The sequence below is a fragment of the Herpailurus yagouaroundi genome, unplaced genomic scaffold (genome assembly GCF_014898765.1).
Source record: "Herpailurus yagouaroundi ecotype Mexico unplaced genomic scaffold, PumYag 184, whole genome shotgun sequence".
Taxonomy (NCBI): domain Eukaryota; kingdom Metazoa; phylum Chordata; class Mammalia; order Carnivora; family Felidae; genus Herpailurus; species Herpailurus yagouaroundi.
In genome coordinates, this window is record NW_024412415.1 from 30,416,743 (window position 1) to 30,437,518 (window position 20,776).

At 53.2% G+C, this 20,776-nt stretch overlaps 1 protein-coding gene across 1 annotated transcript in view; it reads right to left on the reverse strand.

Moving 5' to 3' along the window:
• Positions 1-2,469: 2,469 nt before the first annotated feature.
• Positions 2,470-20,776, reverse strand: part of IGDCC4 (immunoglobulin superfamily DCC subclass member 4) — a 39,409-nt gene continuing 21,102 nt past the window's right edge. The window contains exons 7-21 of the mRNA XM_040492182.1: positions 19,682-19,837; positions 18,466-18,879; positions 17,777-17,941; positions 17,101-17,238; positions 16,052-16,222; positions 14,810-15,049; positions 14,556-14,657; positions 11,918-12,101; positions 11,031-11,158; positions 9,318-9,488; positions 8,928-9,065; positions 7,690-7,795; positions 6,969-7,197; positions 6,038-6,199; positions 2,470-5,473 (exon numbers count right to left, since the gene is read on the reverse strand). Coding sequence (XP_040348116.1) covers positions 5,063-5,473; positions 6,038-6,199; positions 6,969-7,197; positions 7,690-7,795; positions 8,928-9,065; positions 9,318-9,488; positions 11,031-11,158; positions 11,918-12,101; positions 14,556-14,657; positions 14,810-15,049; positions 16,052-16,222; positions 17,101-17,238; positions 17,777-17,941; positions 18,466-18,879; positions 19,682-19,837 — 2,915 coding nt within the window. The 3' untranslated portion in view covers positions 2,470-5,062. The remainder of the gene's footprint in view (positions 5,474-6,037; positions 6,200-6,968; positions 7,198-7,689; positions 7,796-8,927; positions 9,066-9,317; positions 9,489-11,030; positions 11,159-11,917; positions 12,102-14,555; positions 14,658-14,809; positions 15,050-16,051; positions 16,223-17,100; positions 17,239-17,776; positions 17,942-18,465; positions 18,880-19,681; positions 19,838-20,776) is intronic.

Consider the following 20,776-nt stretch of genomic DNA (forward strand, 5'->3'; position numbering starts at 1 on the left):
CCCGCGGGGCCGGCGCCGGGGCCGGGGCCGGGGCTCCGGCCGGGGCCGAGCCCGGGCGGCGGCGGGCTGGGGCCACATGCCTGCCTAGGAGCGCCGGGGGCGCAGGGGGAGCGACGCTTGCGCCATCTTGCACCCACCCCGGTGATCTGTCAGCCTTGCCCGGGGTGCGCGCTCCGCACTCGCACCGCCCGCGCCCGCCCCGCCCTCCTCCCTTTGCCCGCCGCCCCCCTTCCCTCCCCTCCCGGTCCCCTCCCCCAGCCCCTCTCCCCGGAGGCCCGGTCTGGGGAACAAAAGAGCCGGCGAGCGCTTTAAGCGGCCGGACATTCCCGGCTGAGCGGCGGACGCGCCCCCTGCGCTTTGAACTGTGGCTCGAGCGGCAGGCGCCGTCCCGGGCTGCTGCCCGGTACCCCCTGCCCGCGGGCCAGCCCCGGACTTGGGGAACTGGGGAAGTGGAGACCCAGCAGACTGTCAAGTGGGTCCGGGCTGCGGAGAAGCACTCAAAGCCATGAGATTTGCTCTGACCCCGCTCTTTCTGCTGCGCCCTCCTCCACCGTGTCCAAGTGTGTATTTTCGAGATAATTCCCTAAAAGCTGCACAAACTTGTCAAAGGTTCGGTTTTCCATGGTTTCTGGTCCTGCCACCCAAAGGCTAGGACGTTTAGCTGCAAGACTGGTCTCTCTAGACTGCAGAGTTCTGGCGCTTGGGTGGACCGGAGGTAGAAGGGGTTAGGAAGCAGCTTCTCCCAGAGCCCTGGGGTAGCAGACCCAACAGGACAATGAGAACGCTGAAGTAACCTGGGTTCCGACCCTAGTTCTGCTTGCTGTCTAGCCCAGCCAACCCAGGCAGTCACTCTCTGAGCTCATCTGAAAGATACAGATAATCCTCTCTCTCTCTCTCTCTCCTGCTCACCCCTAGGGATTTTTTAAAAACACAGGTCCTAACAAATGACCTGGCAAACTGAAAGTTAAAATTCTCAATAACATTTGTCACAAAGAAGATTCTAGGTGTTTCATGTCAGAGAACATATGAGGCAACCAGTAAGAATTTTACAGAAGCTATATAGGCATGTATCACCTCTTATGAGACACATACCCATGCTAGCCCTCGGCGACCTTTTCTTTTGGCCACTCATTAGTAAATGATCTTCTGTTGAGTCCAGCATGAGGAGCTGGTCCATCTACTAAGTTCTAGGAGAAGAAGATTTAAAGAGGGTAGTCTTTGCCTCACTCGGCTATTTGTTCCTCTGGCATTGGGCTGGGATGGCAGAATAACTACGTCTCTCTTTTAATACCAGCTATGGAATCTTGCACTCAGGAGTGTTAACCATGCATGAACTTTGGTGCAAATGAATAAAGAAGTGCAGGCCTCCAGAGATCAGGTAAATTTACTAATGACGGGGTTTGTGCAGCCCAGGGACTCCTTACTCGGCAGTGGCAATTGGAAGATGAGTCTGAGAGGCACGGCTTGAGGCGTGAGTGAGCAATGAGGGGTAATGGAGAAATTCAGGGTCAGGGGGCACACCAAAGAAATTTAGGATCAGGAGACGCACCAAAGCCCCAAATCTATTTCATTGTGAGGAAAGGCAGGAATGATGGGCTTCTACTGGCCATCGGAAAGGGACAGAAGGGGGGGGGGGGCGGCCCTGGGCCCAAAGTTCTGGAACTCCCTCCTGCCGGGCTTGAATTCTCAATAACCCCTTCTTGGCTTGTCCTAGACTCGGAGAGGTCAAATCAGTGTCCTGAGTTGCTGTCATTTTAAATTCATTTTGACAAGTGTTTAATTCTTCTTTATCACAACGCTTGGTCTGAGAGTGATATGCAAATAATGGCTATTCTGCTGCATGCAAAATGTGCATATCTCTCCCTATGATCTGTCAATTAACACCGGTCGGGCCCACCAGCCACTTTGGGGGTGGTCCAGGGCAGGGCAGCCCCTGGCTCTTGGTTCCCTCAAATAGAAAAGCAGGCACCAAGCAGGCTCTGTAAAGATCTTAGCAGAGCGACTGCCAACCACGAACCTGAGATGCATGTGGGGCGTGGGTGCAGAGTTTTGTATGTGGCTGTGTGCCCAGGTTTGAGTTAATGGACACCAGGGTGTTCATGACAGTGGGTGTGCATGCGTGGGCACAGTGCCCCTATGTGTGAATATGCAGCCATGAGCAACTCTGGAGACCACAGTTGCACAAAAGAATAGTCGTTAAGCCCAAACCTCTGGAGTTGCTCCTTTACTCCTCTTTTGCACCCAAGAAAGTTAAACAAATGTGCGCCCAGATGGAAAGAGGTCCCCAGAAAGCCTAAAAGAATGCCATCAAAGAAAGCATCTTTCCTAGGTTAAGTGCCTGTTGTGGGAGGAAGATAGTTCAGTTCTTTCCCAGAACCACCTGCTCCGTACCTTCCACAACCAGCATTTCCCCTCCTGGCAGGAAATACATTCTCTAGGGGAGAAAGGCTGAGGAAATTCTAGTCATTCCACGTGTTTGGAAAATAGTTTATTAACTCATTATAGGGACAGATACATGATCAATGCCTTGGCTTAACACTAAAGACTATCATATTTGTAAGGAGGGGAAAATATGCTGGAAAAATAATTAAATAATACAGCATAAACTAAATACAGACAAATAATGAGCAGGTACCGATTACACGTGTCATGCATCAAGAAAAGGAAGGTTTCTAAATGAAACTCAAAAAATGTAAGGCATCGATGGTAGGTGACAAAGGGATTAATACCCTGTAAAAGGCCAATAGACTCTTTTCTAATAAAAATACTGCTACTAAGACACAAACCTAACACTTCCAAATTACCCAGGGCCCAAATCATACATAAGGCTAGTGAGTAATGGCCACTTTCTTATCAAGTGTGAGTTATAGGCAGATACCAGATTTATTACTTATTTGCTTTTGAGAAACAATTTTCCACCCAACCTAATGGGTTATAAATTGTCTTATTTGCAGCTATTTAATTTAAACCAGAGCCTCAGTGCCTGTTAAACAAGAACATGAAAAATGACTATGTGGCGTAATGCTAAGAGCCTACTGTTAAAACAGCCCTTTAATTCAGGGCAGTTTTTTTTTTCCCCTTTAGGAAAAAAAAAAAAATCAAACCAGCGAAATAAAACGAAGCTTTTGACCTTCAGAGCAATGATGAAACATATACAGTGGTGTTAGCTACAGCAACGCCGAATGCTACAGAAATAGTACAAGTGACAATTCTGTCCCAAACGAGAGACAAACCAGCATGAATAATCTTTAGTGTTATCATAAGCTGGCTGGAGGAGGGGGAGGGGGCGGGGGAGGAAATGGAGGTGCGCGTGTCAAACGTGAGTGACGCCTGAGTGTAATAAACACAGATGCTGAAAGGGTCTGAGGAAGCTGCAACTCTGCTGAGAGACATGTCACCATTAAAAAAAAAAAAAAGAAGAAGAAGAAGAAGAAAGAAAAAGAAAGGATGGACTGGTTATTTCCAATTTGGCTCAGAAGCCAGAGTTAACCCTTTATGTGCCAATCAGTTAAAAAGATGCATTTAGGGAGAAAAGTCCCACATTCTATGCTATGAGAGGCTGGGGTGCAAAATCACATTAATGGCTCATCTTCTCTACACAGGAAATAGAAGTCCAGCTTGTCCCTGTGTGACAGGTCACAGAAAATGACTTTAGGATTGACTTTAAAGGAAAAAAATGAAATGAGCCAATTACCCTTGTCCTGTGCAAAGACCTCGCTTCCAGCACCTAGAGGGTGAAATTCCTCTCACCCCCGTCCAGCAGCTCATGTTCCTAGGGCACAGAGTGGGAAGTCTCTGGGCTGTGGTGCCCCCTAATCCCCACTCTCCTTCTCCAGTTTTGGCTGCAGCAGGGAAGGAAGGGCCCCAACCCCCTCCATCTAGCAACCCTGCCTCCCTGCCTAGAAGGGAGGGAATCATTTTATCCTGAGCCTCTAGGTCACATTCCCCTTTCTCGGTCTCAGAAATCCCCTTGCGTGAACTTGGATCCATCACCTCCAAGGAGAATCCTCCTGTCTCAATCCCAGGGAGAGAGATAGATGCAAGGGAAACTGGAAGGTCTTCTCCAAACCTGCACCGGGGCCGGCAGTCTGCCTGGGGGGGGGGGGGGGGACATACGGCGGCACAGAGAGAAGAGGGTCAGGAAGATGGCGAGTGAAGTGAATGGCGGACACAGAAGTCACGCTATGGCCTCAAAGCAGACATGAGGTAGTCATGTTGTTAGGGAAGGATGCAGAGATTGAACCCAGGCAGGTGAACCACACAATGCAGTCTGGGAGAGTTGTGAGAGACAGCAGAGACAGACAGACAGGAGACAGATGGACAGCGGAGAGGAAAGGAAAGAGTATCAGGGAGAAGAAGCAGGGCAGAACTGGGACAGCGGGCTGACAGGAGCACAAGAGTAGTGAAGGGGAAGGGAGGAGAGGAGAGCCCGAGGGAGTGGATCTCCAAAACCAGGCACTTCCCAAATTACAAAATGAAATGCAGAGTTGCTCTGAGGGCAGCCAGAGTCACCCTCTCAATCTGGGCTGGGCGACAGGGGCAAGGGAGACGGGTAGCGATGCAACTGAAATGTTAGGCATTCAGAGCCTACTGCACTCAGCCCAGCCAGACCGGAAAATGGGCCGGGGCTGTCTTTGTCAGACAGGGCATTGCAGACACTCTCAGAGTGTGTAATAAACAGCTAGGTGACAGAGGTGGGCGGGGGTGGGGGGAGGGGGGAAGGCCCACTGGGCTGGGGACTGACCACTCTGGGTCACTGTCCTGACCTGGAGGATCAATTAGGCCATAGTGACAACTGCCTAGACCAGAGTTCCTCAGCTCACCAGCCAGCACGTGCACATGAGTACAACACATACGGCCGTGCCTCACAGGTCCCTCACATGTGTCACAGAGTGTGGGGGGAGTGAAAACACCATTTCTTCCTCTCCCCATGGCCAAAGCACCCCAGGAAGCTCCAAACAGCTTGATGATATTCAGGAGCTGCAGGTACACAGGTGTATATACTCAGCCACACGTGCCATGACTCACACCAGCCTGCCCCAAACTGCACCCTGTAGGGGAGCTAAGCAGAGGAGGAGACTGGGGCTCTGGGCAGGTTTGGGCTGGTTCCTAGAGGGCAGGGGGCCTTTGGCTGGCAGCTGTTCCCAGGGGTCTCCTCCAGAGCCTCACTAGGTTGGAGGTCTGGGTACGGATAGGAAGCGTTGGCTGCCTCTGGCAGGCAGGTAAGTCTGTCTGGCCCCGTGGTTGCCTGCTCACACCCTCCCAGCTCCCTGTCCAGCCAGTCTACCCCTTGCCCTAGATCCACGACACTCGAAGTGAGGTCAGGAGCCTCCGAAGACAGGGGATCCTCAGGTTCCAGGTCCTGGAGGTGGAGGTCAGGGTTCCCTTTGGATGCACTAAAGTCCGAGTGGACAATGACTTCAGCCTCCACCTGGTTCCTGCAGGCTGGGGGTGGCTTCTTCCTACCATTGCCCTGGTCAGAGCAGAGAACACAAAGACGAGGTAATCATCACTGACAATGATCATCAGAAGAACGACCAACATACTTGGCGTGGAGGAGGACTGACCCACTCCCCCAAGCCCCAGAGTGTGTATCACCTGGGAGTTGGTAAAGGAAGTACAATGCTTGTCCTACAAGAGATGATGATCAGGCCGACGCAAAGGCAGAGAAGAATGGAATACTACCCATTTGCCCTTGCCCAGAGTTCAGAAGTACCAGATTTAGTCAGAGCCTCAGTGCATAGGAGGAAGGGCAGAATGCACTGAGGGCAGGCCCACCCTCAGATCCATGGTGATTCTGCCGGGCCCACATAGGTATGGGGAGAGGAGCGACTGTCTTCAACTCAGGTGAAACAGATTCCCGGAAACTGCCTGCCTTCCACCCGCCCACCTTCAGAGGCTCCAGGGGTTCTCTCCTAGCTAGACTTCCATCCCCAGGGAAATTACCCTCAGAGGTCACCAGAAAGCTCACTACTTACTCTTCACAAGCACAGAGCCCCTTCTCTCCTTTCCTGCCCCTCCTTCCCAGGACACTGACCTTTATGGCGTCATACACCAGAGCCTGCAGCAACAGTGTCTGCCCAGTTCCAGCAGGGGGCAGCAGGGCCCGGGTCAGAGAAGGCATGGCGCCTGCTTGGGGCAGCTCACAGCCAGCCCAGGAACCTGCCCAGCTTGGCCCACCTGGCTGAGCCCAGGAGATCTGCAAGGGGGGAAAGACACAGGAGCACTGAAGGCTTGAGTGGAAGAGGAGAGCAGAAGAGAGGGAAGTGGATGGAGACTCTTGGCCTTCTTGCTACCTCCCCACTAGGGCTGTGGGGAGGGCCTGAGAGTCTGGGGGTGAATTTGAGGATGGAGAATTCTTCCTGCAGAAAAGCCTCATACCACCTGCTTTGGCAAAGCCTAGAAGTGTCCGAGCCAAGCAGGCTCTCCTTCACCACAGGGGCAGGGAAAGGGGGAAGAAGCACTCATGGGTTTGAGCAGGCTCCTCAGAGAAGGGCAGGATGAGCCACTGCTGCTGGCGTGGAAGGTACCTGCCCTATGTGGGCCTACCTTATCCCGGTCCTGGTCTCACCGGGCCATAGCCAAGCTGACCAGCCTCTTGTCCTGGTCAGGACTGGGAGGAATGGGTCTTAGAGGTTTCTCCAGCTCCCAGCACAAGGAGGGATCTGGGCGTTGTGGCCACTCTGAGTCACCGGCAAACAGTCCACAGGAGGCCCTTCCCTTCTTCCAGGAGAACCAGACTGACCTATTCTGCCAGGGATGGAGGCCCATCTGCTTCCCTGCCCTGCCAACCCTTTCAGGGAGGAAGGAGAGAGTGCCTTTTCTTCTACAGCTGGTCCAGGGAAGGGGAGGAGGAGGGTGGAGGAGTTTCTCTCTGGGTACACACATTGTACTCTTGCGCCCCCAGGTGTCCTATTTGGAAATGAGCTGTGGTGTGGGGCTCTGACCTGCCCAGGCTCCAGGCTTACCTTTCTTTTGGAGTGACCCCGGCAGTCTGAAGCACCGCCACCCATAAGGCTGTGCACTTCAGCCCTGTCCTCGATGTCTGAGGGCGGTGGAGACCAGTCCTGGGGACGGGGGTGCACAAGGGACTCCAGTTCATGGGCAGCTGGGGGGCTGGGGGGCCCAAGGCGGGCTCTAGAGTACAGTGCAGGGTTCCCAGCATTGGCCGTAGAGGACAGGCCCGGGAGGGCTTCTCTGGAAGGGAAGATAGGGAATCAGGCACAGTGGTCAAAAAGTGAGGGGTAGAGGCAGGACTGGGATCTAGTTCAGCCTATGTCCTTGGGCAGGTTCCTGCCCATCTCTGGAACTTGGTTTCCCTATCTGTGTAATGATTAAGAAACTGTTCAAAACAGCTGAAACATTGCAAATGGGACCTTCCCTCCCTTGACTCCAGGTATCTGAAGATTTGGGGTCCCTCCTTCCAAGATGCTGGTACCTACAGAGAGAGTGAGAGAAGGCAGCTCTGCCTATGCCCACCCTTGCTGAGGAGGTAGGCCGGGGGCTCCCCTAAACCCACTCCCCACTCTCATGAGGATATCACCCCCAATCCCTCCATCCTAGAATCCTAATTTTAATGGAGGCGCTGAGGGTTCCTTGGCAAATCGTGGCCATTCTCCCTGCTTTCTCATCTCTGGAGCCCTTCTGGAAATCTCTCCTCTCTATAGTCAGACTGGCTTCTTCACCCACCTGTGGGGGCTGCGGCGCAGGCCGGCACACATGCAGGCCAGGAGGCAGAGGAGGCCCAGGCAGACACCCACAATGATGCCTGTGACTGAGTGCACGTCCAAAGAGTCTGGTGGTGGAGACAGAGGGGACAGAACAGGTCAAGGCCAGAGGCTCAGGGTTCATAGAGTCTCACCCTTTGGACACTCAAAATATTTTTTTTTCAAGTATTTTTTTAAGTTTATTTATTTTGAGAGAGGGAGAGAGTGAGTGAGCATGAGTAGGGGAGGGGCAGAGAGAGAGAGGGAGAGAGAGAATCCCAAACAAGTTCCACACTGTCAGCACAGAGCCCGATGTAGGGCTTGATCTCACGAACTGTGAGATCATGACCTGAGCCAAAATCAAGAGTCAGATACTTAACTGGATGAGCCACCCAGGTGCCCCCTGACACTCAGAATGCAAGAAGGGGTCCACCACTGCCTCTCTGACTATCCTCCCCATTGGAAATCTGAAGTTGTGGTCCCTGTTTGTCAACTTGGCCTTTCAGTGAAACACAACTGGGACTGGTTTCGTGGGTATGCTACAAGGGTGGTCTCACGGGGCTCACACTTGGAAGGGCTCCGTGCTTGGTTTAATGCTCTGCTGTCACCATCTTGAAATTCTATTTTTTTTAAAATAATATTTGAGAGAGAGAGGCACAGAGTGCAAGTGGGGGAAGGAGAGAGAGGGAGATACAGAATCCGAAACAGACTCCAGGCTCTGAGCTGTCAGCATAGAGCCTGATGCAGGGCTCGAACTCACGAATGGTGAGATCATGACCTGAGCTGAAGTCAGATGCTTAACCAACTGAGCCACCCAGGTGCCCCGAAATTCTAATTTTTAAAGAAAGGCCCCACATTTTCGTTTCACACTTGGCCCTGCAAATTATATAGCCAGTTCTGTTGCCCACTCCCACTCCATAAGGCTCGTCATGTCTCCAAACCAATCCTCCAATCAAAGCAATTTCCCAAAGAACAAAGCCAGTCTCCCACAAGTCTGACCTCTCGACTGAATCACCACTGAACTACACCCAATTTCCCCTTCAAATTTGTCCTCTCTGCACCAAACTATGAGGCCAGCTGTCCAAAACGATGAAATGGTAGTTGTGCCTGGGAACAGGGCCTTGGAAGAGATACCTTTAGGATTAGAGGTCAACTTGAGGGGCCTCAGAAGAGCTTAGGCTGTCCCAGGATGGACCCACTTTTCCCTCCCTGCCCTCATACCTGAGAGCTTCTCCTGGAGAGTGATCACATCCTGCAGACCAGAGAAGGGCCCAGGCCCCACCTCTGTGCGTGCCCCCATCTTGAAGAAGTACCTCGTGTCACTCTCAAGGCCGTGTACCTCAGCACTGAAGATGTTTCCTGGGGGCAGGGGGAAGCAGGGAGAGCAGGGTTGGGGGGCTGGGTGGGGATGGGATGCAGAGATAGCCTGGGAAGCAGGACTCGGAAGGTATGCTCTCCCACTCAGGCACTAGCTTCTGCCTCTTCCTTCTAGAAACCCCTGGGACAAACCTCAGCCACACTGTCACCGCTAACTCAGCCACTGGAGAGGTTGGGAAAGGGAGACAGAGTGTGGAAGCTCTTGCTCAGATGCCCTGGTGTGGGAGCCCTCACCCTCCGTGGTGAGCAGGGTCCACTGGTGCTCGGGCTGGGTGTGGTTGTTGCTGTATAGAATCAGATATTCCACGATCTCGCCATTGGGCTCCGTTGGGGGACACCAGTGCAGCCGAACGGTGGATGGCGTCAGGGGGCTCAGGCGCAGGTCAGATGGGGGCGTTGAGGGCCCTGGGGTGCAGGGGAAGAGATGAGGAGAGGCACAGTCACTGAGAGCCCCAGCTCTGGGGGCAGCTGGGAGATGGGGCATGAGGACATGGCCTCCCTTTCTCCTCCTTCACTGGACAAACCACAAACCACAAAACAAAATGAGATCTGATCTCTAACTGGGGAGTTTCTAGAAAACAGCTGGAAAGGTTTCACTATTTCTCCCCTCCCAGAAACTCTCCAAGTCTTCAAGTAAAATTCACTGATGCCCTATGTAGCCTTTGTCTATGTCTGCCCCTGACACAGGTCCTAAGGGTCATGGGAAGCCCAGTGTGAGAAGTACAACCTTGGAAGTCTTTGTGTTCTGTTTTTAGAGAAGAAGCTGATCCCGGGGGATGGGGGTGAATGAGGAAGGGTGAGAAGTAGGGACACAGGTGACTAATGAGTTGGAAAGGGTCAGATATTTGGGGTTTCAGGTCTTCAAGGCCTGGCAGAGGATGAGATGGGGACCCAAGGCTCTAAGGTGTAAGACAGCCACAGCATTACAGGCCGTCAGAACCCTCTTTGACTCTCAGCTCTAGTCTCCCACCCCTCCATCTGCAAAAGGAGAAAACATCCCCTGTCTGTAGCACAGCCAGTTGTGCTGGGGAGCCAATGTCATAAAGTCTCCTCTGAGAAAACAATGGGGCCCCCTCAACTTCCTATGCAGTTTAAGACCACAATAACTGAAGTCATAAGTAGGTGAGAAACAATTTGTAAGGAGTGCTTTTAAAGAACAAATCCATGAGTGCAGAGCTCTCACCCCCACCCCCCAAACGTCTTCCTATATCAGATCCTGGGACAAAGGTCTTCTGTCTATGGGAAGGTAAACAGTTTTAGGGCTGATAGAACTGAAGAGCCTCTGCTATGAGAACAAAAACCCATTTGTCTTGGAATGCCATTTCTAGAGGTTACACAGTCACAGACTTGGACAGTGAGTGGCCCCATCCTTTCTTGTTACAGATGGGGAAACAGAGGCCCAATGGGGAAGGGATCTGCCCAAGGTTTCCTGTGTGCCAGGGGCAGGATGGGGACCCAAATGTAGAATCCACGACGCCTCCCTGACCTGGCCCCTCTTCACCAACTCAGTGAGGTCTTGGCAGTCCCATAAAAGAAGCCACTCCTCTAAATCTTATTATGTTTATGCCTAAAGCACAGGACTGGCCTACACAAATGCAAAGTCAATGATAGACAGAAATGGGGCTCTGAGGGACGTATCAAAAAAGAAGGCCCGGGGTGCCTGGGTGGCTCAGTCGGTTGGGCGTCTGACTTTGGCTCAGTTCGTGATCTCACAGCTTGTGAGTTCGGGCCCCACGTTGGGCTCTGTGCTGACAGCTCAGAGCCTGGAGCCTGCTTCGGATTCTGTGTCTCCCTCTCTCTCTCTCTCTCTCTCTCTGCTCCTCCCCCACTTGTGCTCTATCAAAAATAAATAAATGTAAAAAAAAAAAATTAAAAAAAAAAAAAGAAGGCCGTTGGGCAAGAAGGATTGCTTGTAAAAGATGGACTGCTGGCAAGGGGGCCACTCACGGTCAGGCAGGGTGGAGCGCTCCACCACGGAGCCGAAAGGCCCGTCCATGTCCACTCCGTGGGACTGTACTGCAAACTCATATTTGGTGAACGGCTTCAGCCCACCAATGAGGATGTCTTCTCCAGAACTGTTGAGGCAAGAAATGTGACTGGTGCTTCAGGCACCCCCTCCTAGCAGGGCAGGCCCCTCCAAATCCACTCCCCCAGTCCAGCCCAGCCCAGCTCAGGCCCCGCCCTGGGCAGGGAATCTACTCTCTGGCATGGGGCCGCTGACACCACCCAGGGGCCCTATAGAGAGGTCTGGATGTACGCTACTCCCAAGGTATTCTGTCCAATCTCCGAACTAGGCGTCCTGCTCCAGGAAACCTGCCTGGATTAATCCAAGTCATTGAGCACCCAAGGAACCATCTCTGATGCATCTTTTCCTTGACTTAATTGTCCTTTAGTTGCAGCTGTACATAACTATTGTGTTTTTCTACTTTAGCCTATTTTATTTGCTTTGTAGTGTTTTCTATTATATTTTTATGCAATTTTTCCTCTGCCAAACCAACAGCTCCTCAGGGCAATGGCTGTGCCTTCCAATCTGACTGGGGGCCCTCTCAGCACAGCATCTGGGCTCTCTCCTCCCCATCATGTCAGGAGGCCGCTGAGGTCGAAGAAATGGGTCTGTCCTGCATCACATTCTCTGGGGTTGAGTATGAGGTTCTGTGTGAGGGGATGGGATAACAGGACTCCCCTTTTCCACCTGTCACCATCAGGGCATCAGACCCTCAGTGTGCCACAGTGCAACATGCGAGCCATGAAAGGTTCCTGAATCCCTGGGGTCCCCCCCCCCATCACCAGCTGCTGCCTTCCTCCCCCCTCACAGCATTAGCTGGCTTCCCTACCTGGTATAATAGGTGACCAGGGAGGCATTCCTGAGCCCCCAGGGGCTGAAGCGCACAGTATAGTTTACAATCTTGACCGTGGTGAAGTCTGGCTTTTTCCACCGAAGCCAAATGGATGTGGAGCTGTTTGATTCCGCATGGACGTGGGCGGGGGGCAAGGGTGGTCCCCTCTGGATGGGCAAGTCTGGAAGGTGAAAACAGAGTGTGGGGAAAGGAGGGAGGATACTCATCCCGAAATATGGGCAGTGGCTTGAAGTTCCCAAGGCACTTATTTTCACCCTCTCTCCTCCGATCCTGAGAGTTGAGTAGCATCATTCCCACTTCACAGATGAGGAAACTGAGGCTCCCAAGAATTTAAGTGATTTTGGCCAAGGTCATATAAATAGCAAACTGTATATAGAGAGGCAACAAATCATGGCAATTAAAAGCAGATTTTAGAGCCAGGTTACCCTGGTTCCAATTCTAGCTCTGCCATGTACTAGCTGTGTGACCTGGGAGAAGTTACTTAATCTCTCTCTGCCTCCAGTCCTTATTCTGTCAGTGGAGCTGATAATATACTTACCTCATAGTATTGTTATGAGGACTAAATCAGTTACTATTTGTTAAGTACACAGAAAAGCATCTTGCAGGGGCGCCTGGGTGGTTCAGTCGGTTGAGCGTCCGACTTTGGCTCAGGTTATGATCTCGCGGTCCGTGAGTTTGAGCCCCGCATCAGGCTCTGTGCTGACAGCTCAGAGCCTGGAGCCTGCTTCAGATTCTGTCTCCTTCCCTCTCTGCCCCTCCCACACTTGTGCTCTGTCTCCGTCTCTCAAAAAGAAATAAATGTAAAAAAAAAATTTTTTTTAATAAATAAAAAAAAGAAAAGCATCTTGCATATTGTTATGAACTGAATGTTTGCGCCTCCTGCCAGATTCCTATGTTGACATTTGAACACATGGTGGTGCCCTCATGAATGGGATTATTTCCTATCTTTGTCCATCCAGGCTGCTATAACAAAGTACCATAGACTGGGTGGCTTATAAACAAAAGAAATTTATTTCCCACAGTTATGGAAGCTGGAGTCTAAGATCAGGATGCCAGCATGCTCAAGGTCTAGTAAGAGCCCATTTGTAGGCTAAAGACTGCCGACTTCTCCTTGTATGATATTATGGAGGACAGCAGAGAGAGGAAGTGAGCTCTCTTGTGACATTTATAAGGGCATCAATCCTATTCATAAGGGCCCCACCCTCACGACCTCATCTAATCCTATTTACCTCCTAGTACATCATATTGGAGGGTAGAGTTTCAATGTATGAATTGTGGGGATGGAGGGGGAGACACAGACTTTCAGCACATAACTGCCCTTGTAGAAGAACCCCCCAGAGAGCCCTCCAGCCCCCTTTCTGCCATGTGAGGATACAGTGAGAAGATGGCCTATGGTCTGTAAGCCAGAAAGTGGACTCTCACTAGACACTGACTCTACTGGCACCTTGACCTTGGACTTCCTCCAGAACTGTGAAAAATAAATGGTTGTTTAAGCCACTCGGTCTGGGGTATTTTTATTATAGCAGCCATATAGTGAGTACTATAGGATGATATGTTCATTACATAAGTATAAAATAAAATAAACTCCATGACAGCAGGTACCTTATCTGTATTGTTCATCACTAAATTTCCAGAACAGGGCGGTAGACACTTAGTAAAATATTTGCTGAATGAACAAACTGGAATTAGAACTCAGGTCTCCTGGCTCCTGGTTGAGGGCTCCTTTGACAAAACCGCATGGTTAAAAATCAGCCTGGGAAGTTAGGGGTGAGGGGATCCATCATGGGCACCCAAGGTGGCCCATACAAAGCCAGTAGGCAGTGTACTACAGTGGAAAGACTCGTTGGACAGCCAAGAGTCCTGGTTCTAGTCTAGGCTCTGTGCAACCTTGGGTAAAGTCCCTTTACTTCTCTGAGTCTCACTTTCCTGATGGGCCACATAAGGACACTCTCTCTGCCTAGAGTGGAGGGATAATCTGATAGGCAGTGTGATGTAGGTGGATGTATTTTAAAACACGTTTAGGGGCACCTGGGTGGCGCAGTCGGTTAAGCGTCCGACTTCAGCCAGGTCACGATCTCGCGGTCCGTGAGTTCAAGCCCCGCGTCGGGCTCTGATCGCGGTCCGTGAGTTCGAGCCCCGCGTCGGGCTCTGGGCTGATGGCTCAGAGCCTGGAGCCTGTTTCCGATTCTGTGTCTCCCTCTCTCTCTGCCCCTCGCCCGTTCATGCTCTGTCTCTCTCTGTCCCAAAAATAAATAAACGTTGAAAAAAAAAATTAAAAAAAAAAAAAAACAAACACATGTTTAAAGGTCAAACAGGGTCAGGAGTCACCGATTAACCATGGGGTTTCTCTCTGTCCAAACCTTCCAAATTAGCACTGCTCGTGGGTAATGAAAATACGGCAGCAGTCCTGAAAGTGCACCAACTGAAGCTTCTGTCTGCGACAGAGGCTGTCTGGGGCTAGAAGAGGACCTCTGAGCTTAGGAGCATGGGTCTGGGGGTAGCTGAGGCTACCGGATGGCCTGACCACCAAGGCTGGCCCAGAGGCAAGGGAAAGGAAGAAGCACACAGACCCTTCAACAGAGCCCTCCTCCCTCTTCTTCCCCAGCCCCCTCACCTGGCGTGGGAGCTTTTTCTGTCTTGCCCTTCCACACCGCTGCGTAGCCGTCCTCATGTTTGTTGAATGCCACAAGCTTCACCTCGTACAGCCGGCCAGGGGCTGGGGAAGGTCATGGGGGTCACTGGCTAGAGGGACCTCTGAGGCCACTCTTTCATCCCCAGATAGCACTCCATTCCCAACTCCCATGCCCAGCTTGCCCCGTTCCCAACCAAGGCTATGCCCATCTCCCTCCCTCCCCCAGCCCTCCTCACCTAGCTGGGTCAACTCATACTGCTTCACTTTCTTCTTGAGCCGGACAGGCCCCACATCCCAAGCCTGGTCTCCGCGGCCCCCTGGGGGACTCTCACCATTGGCCTCCTCCTCCTCGGCTCCCACCTCCCGCCAGTACAGTTTGTAGCCAGAGATCTGGGCAGGGTGAGGGGGAGGCTGCCACGACACGACCAGGGACTCCATTCTTGCCCGCACCTTCAACTCTGCAGGGGCAAAAGGGACTGGGGGCAAAGGAGCAGGATGGGAAGAAGGGGTGAGAGAATGGAAGTGAGGAGAAGGAAGCCAGAGGTGGGAGAGGGGGACAGGTAGGAGGAAGCCAAAAGCAGGAAGCCAGCACCGAGTGAGAGCCTTGCCAGCCTCCTTGCAGTGAATGGACACTCAGCCACCACTCCTTGTGCCAGGCCTGAGCTCAGTCTGGAGGTGAACTCCCTATTCTACACACTCAGAGTGCTGAGAATGTAGGCGTGTCTCCTGAGCGCTTGCAAAGAGGTCAGCGAGGAGCACCTCTGGGGCGGTGCTGATAGTACCTGGCACAGTGTAGGGCTCCATAATTCTTCTGAAGGAATGCATGCGTGGATACTGACAGGCAAGGGGGTCGCAGGGGTTGCTGAGATTGGAAACGAGGGAAGGAGCCATTGGTGTGGGGAGCCGACTTGGAGTCTAAGAGTGGGGCTTTATTATGTGTCAGACACTGTTCTAAGCCCTTTGTACATGTGTTTTATTCTCACAACCCTACAAAATAACAAAAATACTACTGTCTCCATTTTACAGATAAGAAAACTGAGAAGTTAAGCGACTTGCCCAAGGTCACACAGAGAGCATATGTGCCAGGTTCTGTCTGCACTTAATCACTGTATTATTGGGCCTCTTGACAAAACCAACAATCACGATCAGTGAAAAGCAACTAGTATTTAACAAGCTCTTATTACGTGCTAAACACTGGTTCACAATGCATTATTAATCCCTATGCCACCTTTGGCAATAAATGAAGCCTCAGAGTTGTGAACGGTTTGTCCAAGATCACGCAGGTAGAAGGGACACTGTAGCCCAGGCGTGTCTGTAAAGGCCAGCCCTTCGCCTCTACACCTGGCCTCCCTTACCCCTCAAGCAGGGGGAGCCATGGAAGGTCTCTGAAGGAGAGGGTGTTTGGGCCTGAGTTCTAAGGGCACACATACACTCCAGTCACACACACATGGTCCTTCCTCTCCCCTCAGACCCCCTACCGTGGCTCTGGTTGTGCATACTGGGCGTCCTGTGCTGCATCCACTGGGAGGGCGTCCCATAGCCAGCCCCTGTGCCAGCCGAAATCCGTACTCGATACACTTTGTTGGGCTGAAGCGAACTCAGCGTAAACTGTGTTTCATTCCCAGGCACCTCGGTGGAGAAAACCTGATCTGTTGGGACAGGAAACATGGCTACTGGGTGGCCACCTAAAGACCAGGACCCCTAAACTCCCCTATACCAACTATTCCACCCCAGATCGTGGTTTCTCGGCGCCCATGGGAGCCTGAGGCCCTCTCAGCACTGACCCCTCAGTCATGGCTCCAGAGTTGACTCCTGGGCCTCCAGCCTGGGCTGACACAGGCCATCAGCCTCAGCTCAGAGTGAAGAGAACCACAGCATGCACTCTGCACTTCCCCGTGAACTGTCTGTGACCATCCCTTCATACACACTCTAGGACGCAGGCACAAGGGGTTGTCTCTGAAGGCCATCAGGTACCGCCTGCCTTCTGGAGCTCTGATGACCACCCCAAGCCCCCTTCCTCATGCTTCCCTCCTTTCTCACTCTCACCCCGCCCCCCCACCCAGCCACCTGCCTTCTCCTAACTCTTTATCCCTTTCACACCCTCTCCCCTAGATCATCTACATCTGCCCTAACATGCCGTCCCCAATGCTCTGTTTCCCCAATCCCACAAGCACACCCTCCACCTCCTGTTCTCTCATCTGCTTTTTGAGCTGGAAGGGACCCCAGGGATTATCTAGGCTACCTGCCTCATTTCACAGATGAGGAAACTGAGGCAGGGACATAACCGCATTACCCACTATAGCTGTAGAGGAGGTGGGGCTAGAACCCAGGCCTCTGTCTTGAGCTTTGCCTCTTTACCTTTCCCTACACCTAGCCCACACTCCTCTTGTCCAAGTTCGTATTTCCCTACTCTACCTCTCTGCTTAATTTCCTCAGACTCTCCCCACATCTACTTGGGTCCTCAGCTGCTCTGGCCAGTCCTTCACATCAATAATTCCCAGGCAGGTGGAGCCCTGCCCCCACTTACCTTCCTTTCCCAAACCGTACTCTATCTTGTACTTCACCACCTGCCCATTGCTCAGGCTGGGAGGCAGGGGCAGCCACGCCACCCTGATGTCCAAGGGGTTGGGGCTGGACAGGGAGAGCTGGGGCGCTGCACTGGGGACTGAGACAGAAGAACATCAGCGTGAGCTCTGCTCCACCGACGTGGAAGGTGAGGCCCAGGAGCGATCAGAGACTTGCCCAGGTCACACAGCAAGTCAGAAGTAGGCCCGGGATCTGAGGGAGGAAAGGGAGCCTCTCAGGGGAGCCCCAAACTGGAGATGAGGGGACATCCTTCCCACCCTAAAGCCAGAAAAGGGCTTGGGGCACAATCTCCCACATCCAATGGTTTCATGTCACTGGCCCCTGCCTGACTGGATGGTACCTGGATATTGAGAAGGGCCATATGACGGAGGGAATCAAGACCTGTCCTCAAGTCCCAGCTGTACTACTGACCTTGGGCAAGTCACTCTCATTTTCTGGGCCTCAGTTTCCTAAACTGTAAATTGGGAAGAACCATTACCCACCCCCTTACAGGGCACAAAAGATGACATGAGGCAGGTAAAAGTCCCTTGGCAAACACTAGTAAAGAGAAGCCAAACTACCATCCCCAGGGAATTCTCTGGAACCCAAGGGGCCCACTGCAGGTTTAGAGGCCCTACCATCATCCAGTGTGTGGACCAGTGCTGGGGTAGAGGTGCGGCTGGCCCCCAGCTGGGAGTAGGCCACCACGTAGAACTCATAATCGGTGTTGGGTTCCAGGTCTCGAACCTGCAGCTCTGTGGTGTCATTGTTCACTGCAAACTGGTATTCCACATTGTCCATGCCTGGGGCAGTGACATAGGGACAAAGAGACTGTCACAAGGCCACCCCCAGAGGCCTACCAGCTGGAGGTTATCTAGGGATCCTTCACATTGCCCCAGTCTCTGGAATAGTCTGTAACTAAATCATCAGATCATCTGAGCCCCAGAGTATAGACTTCCCTGGCTTCTAGTCCCACTGTATTAATTCCTCTGCTGGCTAGGAAGTTCTTTCTGTTGTCTAATTGAAGTGACTCCTGCTGCAGCTATAATAAACTGGCTCCAGGAGTGCCAAGGCATTTTTCTCTGGAAGGAAAAGCATCCTCTTCCTCCTCTATCATAACAGGCTGTGGCTGAGGGGAAAATGTGCTGCACACTTTGACCTTTCCAGCACATCGAAGAGTACTGCCTAGCCCATACCTATGCGGGTCTGTTCCGCGGGCTCCCACCCCATCCCACCCTATCCCCAAAGGTACCCACACGGCAACCCATCCGTCTTCTAACCTGTGCCCCCCTCAGGGCGCCCCCACGCGGGTCCCCAGCAGACTTACCGCGTGCCTTCTGGTAGTGGAGGGAGAAGCCGATGATCTGCTCGCTGTGCAGCTCGGGCCGCTCCCAGGCCACGAGCACGGTGGAGCTGCTCAGCGGCGTGGCCGTGACCCGCGTGGGGGCGCTAGGCAGCCCCTCGCGCACCACGACAGCCAGGGGCGCGGCGGCGCACGCGGTGCCCGCGCTGTTCTCCGCCACGCACTGGTAGTAGCCGGCGTCCTGCAGGCCGATCTGCGTGATGACCAGGCTGCCGCCGCCGCCCTGCACCTTGACGCGCCCGTTGGGCCGCAGCGGCGCCCCGTCGTGCAGCCAGCGCAGCGCGGGCCTGGGCTCCCCGGCCGCTCGACACACGAAGCGCGCCGTGCTCGCCCGCGTCCGCGACAGCGCCTCGGGCGCCTGCGAGATGGCAGGGGCCGCTGGGGGCGGGGAGGGGGACGCTGACCGCGCGCTCCGGCCGCCAGGGGTCCTGCCGCCTCTCTGCATACCCTGGCCGGCTGCCGCGCGCCCTCCGCTCGCTCCAGCCTCTCCCTGAGTCACCCCGCCCCCAAATACTCGCATGTGGCGCCGCCCTACCCCTGCTCCTCCCGCGTTTACCCCAGCCCCACGCCGCCAGCCTACTCCTCCTCGCTCCCAGTTGTCCCCGGGCCTCCCGAGCCTCCCCTAAGTACCCTAGCTCCTCCTGGGCCTCACCCCTCTCCCTCAGGTACCGTAACCTCTTCCCCTCCTTCCAGTGTCTCCCACACCGGGGAGACTCCCCCCTCGCCACAGTTATCCCAGCCCGGAGCAACTCCGTCCCCCAGTTTTTCGTGCCACCCAGACGACCCCACCGTCTCCCCTAACCCTCAGTCCTACCCCTCCCCCCATTACCTAGGTCCCGCTCAGACTACCCGTCGCCACCCCCCCAATCACCCAAGTCATGCCCTAACCACCCCTCTCCTTCTCTCCCTGCCTCAACTTCCCCCACCCCTTCCTCCTATCGTTTCCGCTCTTCCCCTCCTCCGGCTGTCCCCTGCACTACCCACCCTAACGAAGGGTCCCTCCCCTGAGCGCCGTCCCCCTAGCTCCAGCCCTTTTCCATCTTCCAGGGTCGCCCCTCAGTCCTTCTAACACACCCGTTTGCCCATCCCCCCTCCCCATCTTCCCTTCCCCACTCCTAGCTGACCCGGCCCAATCCGGTCCCCCTGAGCCCCTACTACCGGGTCCTCCACCCCGCCTCACCCAGCACGCGGAGCTCGGCGGCGGCCGTGGCGAAGTCGCGCGTGCGGGGCTTGTTAGCGCGGCAGACGTAGACGCCCGAGTGTCGGGGCTGCGCGCTGCTGATTAGCAAGTTGGTGCGGCCCAGGACGATGACATCCGTGGAGATGGGCTTCCCGTCTGGGGGAGGAGAGGAAGAGCGGTGGAGGGGGGCACCGAGGACTGGCCCTCCATCTACTCCTTGCATCCGGGGGCCCCTCGACAGGGGACTAAGAGAACACAGCAGTCCCTTATTTGAATTTCAGTTCCTCCCCTTGTTAGACAAGTGACCCTCTGTGAACCCTAGTGTCTCTGTCTGTAAAATGGGGAGACAGATAGCCCCTAGCTGGAAGGGCTGCTCTGGGGGTGAAACAAATAAGGTTTGTGAGAAGGCCTGGCACAATGCAGGCACCTAACAGGTGCTCAGTAAACTAGTCACTGATTACCGTTACATTATTAAATTCATTTCTCTCAAGAACTCACTCCTCCTGTATGGTGTTGTCCCAATATTATGATGAAGATACGGCTGGAAAGATCTGACCAAAGCCAAAGATTTGAACATACAGAAGACTTTTATCTTGATATGAAATGAGAACCATTTTAAAAGCCTATGCTTTAGGGGAATCTGGGTGACTCAGATCCCCCCCCCCCTTAAGCTACCCACTCTTGGTTTTGGCTCAGGTCATGATCTCTCAAGTTCTTGAGTTCAAGCCCCATATTGGGCTCTGTGTGCTGACAGACACTACAAAGAGTCTGCTTGGAATTCTCTCTCTCTCTCTCTCTCTCTCTCTCTCTCTCTGCATGCCCACCCTCAAATAAATAAACTTAAAAAAAAAAAAAGAAGAAGAAGCCTGTGCTTTATGAACATGAACAGAAAATCTGGAGAAAAAGTGCAAATGACCAAGAAATACAAAAAAGTGTTCAGCTTTACATAATCAAAGAAATGCACATCAAAACACAGATGTTAATTTTCACCTATCAAATTAGGAAAGTTAAAAAAAAAATTTAATGTTTATTTATTTATTTATTTTTTGAGAGAGAGAGAGAGAGAGAGAGAGAGAGAGAGAGAGAGAGAGAGAG